The sequence below is a fragment of the Pinus tabuliformis genome, chromosome 1_2 (genome assembly GCF_031772625.1).
Source record: "Pinus tabuliformis cultivar Carrire ecotype Pingquan chromosome 1_2, CPIR1, whole genome shotgun sequence".
Classification (NCBI taxonomy): Eukaryota; Viridiplantae; Streptophyta; class Pinopsida; order Pinales; family Pinaceae; genus Pinus; species Pinus tabuliformis.
The window spans coordinates 240,012,993-240,019,805 of record NC_142298.1 but is presented as its reverse complement, the minus strand read 5'-3'; the positions used below and the strand labels follow the sequence as shown (position 1 = coordinate 240,019,805).

The following is a 6,813-nucleotide window of genomic DNA, read 5'->3' as shown; positions in this document are numbered from 1 at the left end:
AACATCTATAGTCTATTATAATATAGAAATCTTATAGGGGTGTCATATGTTTTTGGTTGTAACCACATTATGATGTGGATTTTGGATGGATTGTGTCTTTTTCTTGTCACAAAAGCATTTTGGCTTACAACCTAGGTTGTTTTATTGCTTTGAAATGCTAACAACATTATGGTTCTATGCATTCACTACATTGAAAAGCCAACAACAACGTGGTTGGTGTAAAGCAGTTTTATTTGCAAGCTAAGCACAAATGTTTATAAAAAATTGATTAATAACATTGAAAGACTATTTATTACAGTGGAAGAAATGCTTTAACCTAGGTTGTTTTATTGCTTTGAAACGCTAACAACGTTATGGTTCTATGCATTCACTACATTGAAAATCCAACAACAACTTGGTTAGTTGTAACGCAGTTTTGTTTGCGAGCTAAGCACAAATGTTTATAAAAAATTGATTAATAACATTGAAATACTAATTATTACAGTGGAAGAAATGCTTTAACCTAGGTTGTTTTATTGCTTTGAAACGCTAACAACATTATGGTTCTATGCATTCACTACATTGAAAAGCCAACAACAGCTTGGTTGGTTGTAAAGCAGTTTTGTTTGCGAGCTAAGCACAAATGTTTATAAAAAATTGATTAATAACATTGAAAGACTATTTATTACAGTGGAAGAAATATAGTTTGTCCTGGTTAAAAATCTAAACAAGGATCAAGTCCTGACCTGCCTATCTATTGCAGTGGTGAGAGAAAAAGGGAAAATAGCAGGGACCGAATGAGAGGAAAGTTTTGCAGATAAGGAAGAGGAGGTTTCTTTGCATAATACATCAAAAGCCATAGGATAACTAATAGAGCTATGACTAAAATAAATGCAAGCATCGATTGAAAATGAATTTGAAAAGGAAGAGGAAGGACATGGCATAATAAATTCACCATCTAGAGCTAAGAGAATGAGAGGGAGGATATGTGGATGTGATCCTTCATACACCTGGATAGTGCCATGGTCCATTGCAACAACATCAAGGGAAACTGAAAAGGAAGCTAGGGGTGACGATGCCTGAGAGTAGGACAACGCTTGAAATGTTTTGAATCTAGCAGTTCTTTTAGATGATGAGGAAGTAATCATCAACAAGAAGAAACCATCCAGTTAGGTTCCATGTCTCATATCCTGCTAGGTCCCTTACTATAATTTGACCTCTGCCCTGACAAAAGACAGATTAAAGAGGATAAATACCTACTGAACTGCTTGGGATCTATCAATTTTTTCAAATGATGAGGAAAGCTGAAGCAATCATCCACATCCACACAATCTCAAAATCACTAATCGACATGCTTACTAAGTTCATTCACATCCACAAGCCTCTCTTCAAGACGATGGTGTGGAAGGAAAAGTAAATGTTAGCAACCCTCAACTGAAAGTAGCTAATTTAGAAACTAAAAGCCATGCACAAAAGTCACCTTTATGTTAATTTTAGATCTGACTTCTATAAGATTCCTTCTCTACTTTAATAATGCAACAATTTTGTAAGGAACGATGATAAGTATAGGAAGGATATATTATGCAAGAGTTAATATTCCCAAAGAGTAGCTAGAACAGGTTGTGTTATATGAAAAATACAAATCAGAATGTCAATGTAATGTTTTGCAATGAGATGAGATGCAAACATGCAATGCTCAAATAAGAAAGACAAAAAGAGAAACCAATGAAGTCTGCCACCCAATGGATGCAAACATAATAGTTAGACCTGAAACAAATGGCTCAAAAAAATACACCAACCTTTGAAATATTTAAGAGAGATGATATCAGTCCACAAAAGATGCTACAATGATAACTTAGATACTTATTCCCCTTTTGAAATTGTTATGTCAATTCATATTATGTCTTGGGGCTTCTTTTTCCACTGCAAAGGTGAACAATAATTCACAAAATAAATCACTTAATACTTCAGCATTAGCTTCAAAATGATGCTCCCAAGACTGATAAGTGATTTCTTGTGGATATTAAACCATAGCAAATTGATTTCTTCCTACTGAAACAAGTACACCAGATCTCGAAAAGCATATTTCAGAGATCAGAAAACATATACCAGACCTTAGAAAAACACTTAGAAAGTCACCAACAGAAAAACATATGACTTTATTAGCCTCTTATGGTCAATGTGCAATGGTCTTAGGCGTATTATTATTGTCTTATGGTATTTATTAAGTCACAGTAGCAATATGCTTCAGATCTAATTATTCATTGCAGTCAAGAAGGATGATAGAAAGCAAAACTCAAAGGCTTAACAACCCTTCTTAAATAACTGATATGACAGCTTTGGTACTGAAATTACAACAGTGAGGCTTAAGGGACAACGACAAGGGAAAGAGGATGCTACAAGCAGCTTTAAGGCGAGAAGGAGGCAGCGTGGAGGGAATGAAGGTTGTTGCAAGGCTAAGGCAAGGCTACGACAGGGTTGAAGGCAGCAACAGGCAGAAGGAGGAAGGGACAGCGACAAGGAGATGGAGGAAGAAGAAAGGTAGGGGCTGAAGCAGAGGGAAGGGAAGCTGCTACAGGCAGCGAAGAAGAGGAGGTAAGCCACTGAAAAGAGGAGTAGCAGAAGGCTTGAGTGGATGAGGTGTCAAGGAGCTTTTAGGGGTTGTTTCAAGGCTTAAAAAATTTAGAATTTTGCCCAAAAAAATTTGAATTTCGAACTGAGATATTTTTGCCTTCAATCATTCTCCAACAATTATTATCAAAACCCTAGATATGAATGCTTCAAGGAAAGATCTAACCAGTTTTAACCCTGCAAACAAAACCCTAAAACCCTAACCTACAAAACCCTAAACCCTCAAAACAAAACCCCTAACCTACAAAACCCAAAACCTGCCTAAAACTCCAAGTGCAAATTTAACAAAAATTCCAATAAACAAGGTGAGGTGTTGAAAAACACATAAGCAATCGCTGGTAGGATTAAAATCCTACCGGATAGAAGCCATGTCCAAGTCCAGAGCTCGCCACACCTTCGCCAAACCTTCTCCAAAGCTCGCCACACTTGCAACAAGTTAGAAATTAACGAATGGAGAAACAAAAAAACCAAACAAAAACCAAAAAAACCTGCAATTACCTGTAAATGCAACCTTCGACCTCGAACTGGCTGAAATTGGTATTGGCTCCTCCCCAAACAACAGGTCGCGCGAATTAAACAACCACCAAGGAAACCCTAAACCACTGGCGGTCCAGAATGAACAACAATTGCAGGTGGAAAACCACAAGAACAACAGAAACCCTGTTCCAACCATGGATGCGTGTAAGCAAACAATGGCAAACATCAGCGCAGCCATGGCGGAAGAAGCGCGCAGGTAATGGAGCCGTCTTGCGCCATTGTCGGCAGAGGGCTTCGCCCAAACACCGGACTCAAACAGAAAAACAAGAGGCAAACCACACATCACGACAAACACGCAGAAACCACTGGGTGGAAGGTTGGCAAACGAGTTTTGAAGCGCTGACACGCTGCACAACGCGTGGCAGTGCACGTCAGACACGTGTTGTAAAAGATCATGTGCTGTTCACATGGATGTAGGCGAGATGGAGGGGAGGGCGCACAGATAATGGTGTCCCTCCCTAACTAAATAAATTTTTTAACTTACAATTTTGACAATTAGTTTTTAACTTACAATTTTGACAATTGGCTGAAGGTACGAGTGTACCGATCATATTTAAAGTTACTTCCCGTGATTCAAAAAAATTCCTTGGCATGCTTTTTCCTGGTGCGTTACTTTTCCATTGCTCTTTTTCTTTTTATAATTTCGGTGACGAAGCAAGCATTCCATGGAGAGCAGAGAGGAAGAAAATAAAAGAATAGAATAGTATTCAAAACATCGGCGCGTAGTATCGGGTTGTGCTGCGCCGCTCCTTTTGGCCGTGGCATATCCCACCGATAAAGCAAGATAAAGGCGTATCATGAAGGCGGTGGTGAGTGGCGGGACCTCAATACTTAACGTGCAGGGCAGCGTGGGGTGAGGTCGGGTAGTAATTATTGAAATGGGAAGCATGCTGTCGATTCCAATTTATGTAAATGGCCTCCACATCAGTACCTTTGGTTATGTGATTACTTTGTGCCTTTCAGGATTTGTATGGCAGAGCACCATATCCTCTGTATTGTATTTACTGCTGCCATCAAGACGCGCACATTTTCGTGCCGTGTTTCTCTGAATTCGCCGTCAGTTTCGATTTCAGTTTCTATATTTTGAATTTGACTGACGTTTCATCAAACACGCAGAGTTGAAAAAACAGAATTTATCAAGGATGGCAACGCTTCCCAATAGAGGAGGAGGAGGATTGATGGGTACTTCATCAATGAATTCGCTGCCTCCGTTTCAGTTGTTGTTTATCATATTCATCGTGCTTTTCTTGATATTTATTTCATGGTACATGGCTTACGAATCAGCCATGGAAGACACAGTGGACCAGTTGAAGTTATACCTAATGATTTCTCCTCTTCTTCTCTTGTTGGCTGTTCGCTGCTGGTCTAAAACGGGGATACCCACTATACCGTTGCCTCCCTCAGAGCCCAATGCTATTCACAGAGCAGGGAGCTCTCCATGGGGCGTTGGATTGTTGGTCATATTGCTGCTGCTCATGATCTCTTATCAGTCCACCTTCCATGACCAGTGGTTTCCCCTTTGGAGGAGAAGTTAGTCACTCAACATTATGTCATGTGAAGGGCGCCACTTGTTATTCAATCAGTTCATGGGATGGGTTCACCAATTGAGCACTTTGCAACTAGCTTTGGCCACTCACAGCGCTTTACATGTTAGGTTGGAATACAATAATATTAGGTATGGCATCCATGAGTCACAGCTCTTTCTTGCTAAATTTTTCCATAAAAGAAGTAAGATAAAAGCATTTATTTGGCATTATGTATTGAGTTTCTGCCGATCCATCACATGGGTTTCGAATAGTGTAGACATTTTTGAGATTTAAGTTGTAAATGTAATCGTTAAAAAAAAATATTACCTTGCGGATCACACTTTCATGATATTCATAATCCAAAATTTTTATATATATATATATAGGTGATTATCTATAATGTCATGGTAAGGCTGCTTTCCGAGCGGAGAACTGACCAGTGTTTTACAAAGACTGAGTTGAAATACCTATTATATGAATACAGGGATGCAATTTGATGGGCAAATTGTTTTCTTGTGAGGGGATTTGCTTATTAAAAAATTTGTAAGATTTTTAATGATAATTGTGAGATCTTTAATGGTAATTGTGAAGATTGTTTAAAGACGTGTGAAAATCATCAAATTTAAAAAATAAGTTTGTTTTGAAATTTCAACAGTGAAACACACCAAATATAGAGCCTAATTTGTCAACTACCAAATTAGACCCGGAAAATGAGACAGCAAGGTCCTTTATGAGGAGGAAAATATCATGATTTTCTCATAACTGTTTGTTGATGGACCTGGAAGATGAGACAGCAAGGTCAGTTCCTTTCTGAGGAGGAAAATATATCATGATTTTCTCATAACTGTTTGTTGATGGACCTGGAAGATGAGACAGCAAGGTCCTTTCTGAGGAGGTAAATATCATGATTTTCTCATAACTGTTTGTGGATGGACCTGGAGATGACATAGCAAAGGTCAGTCCTTTCTGAGGAGGAAAATATCATGATTTTCTCGTAACTGCGCTTATTACATGTGGACAACGCCGGCCAATGCACAGAAGTAATTTGATATAAGAGAATTTGATGGGCACAAAATTTAGATGTGATTCCATTCCATTTGTGCGTCCATATTTTGTATTTACCTAATTTGCTACACGTGATTTTTATGGTCAGAAATATTTTTCCATTCCATTTGTGTGTTATCTTTTTATATTTTCAACTAATGATGCTACTTTGCTAACACTCTTGATTTGTGTCCAACGCCTCTGAGAGAGATCTGACATTGACCAACTTAACTTTTAAGCAAGATACAAAACAATTTGCAGGGTCCTCTCGACGGTTTATGTCCAACACGTCTTAAAGAGATCTGACCTTGACTAACGTAACTTTTAACCAAGATACAAAATAATTTTGCAGGGGTCTCTTGCCTCATGATTGAGATTTGAAGTGCCACTTCTCTTTGCCTTAGAAAAATGAGCAACCTAATATTATTTTTAATTTCTCATAAGAGATTTTGAAATGTTGTGGTATAATATTATTATATTTTAAAATTTATATAATAAATATATATTTATTTATGGTGTAATGCTGATTAATTATTAAGTTTTCATATTTTATGTGTATAATTTTATTTATGAAAAAATCATTATATAAAATAAATTTATATTACATTAAATAAAAAATATTATTAATATTAATATTTATTATGGGAGTATAAGAAAAAATATCAATCACAAAATAAGGTTTGTGTTGTATTTTATCATATTAAATAAAATTGACAAATTATTTAGTAAATAGACATTATAATTTATGATAGATTATTACATTGTCACTTTATTTTTTTGTTATACTCTAATATCCCACTTAAAGTGGAACAAAACCACTTTCTCTCTTACATGATGAGGTTTTGACACTTCCTATAGTTGATAGAGTTAGGATTTTTACATACCAAGTCTTTATCAACATGAAGGCTCTCACTCTATAGAATCTTAATAAAAATTTAGTTGTAAGTAGTTGAGGAATGAGAGTTCATATGCAACCAATGACATAATTTTTCATATGAAATCTAATAAGGTATTTTTTTGGGACTTTAGAAAACTACAATGAGTACAATAGTAGTATAAATAAGCTATGAACTATGTTTGCAAAGTTTAGTAGAAG

The 6,813-nt window shown here is 36.7% G+C and overlaps 1 protein-coding gene across 1 annotated transcript; it reads left to right on the top strand.

Moving 5' to 3' along the window:
- The first annotated feature begins 3,957 nt into the window (after positions 1-3,957).
- LOC149205271 (uncharacterized) lies at positions 3,958-5,013 on the top strand. Its single transcript, XM_089393440.1, has one exon. It carries the CDS (start codon positions 4,290-4,292, stop codon positions 4,680-4,682), a length of 393 nt encoding a protein of 130 aa, XP_089249566.1. The 5' UTR covers positions 3,958-4,289; the 3' UTR covers positions 4,683-5,013.
- Positions 5,014-6,813: the final 1,800 nt, after the last annotated feature.

What these genes read in the sequence shown, in the direction of transcription:
- LOC149205271 (XM_089393440.1), top strand. Translation starts at nt 4,290, where the DNA reads ATGGCAACGCTTCCCAATAGAGGAGGAGGAGGATTGATGGGTACTTCA.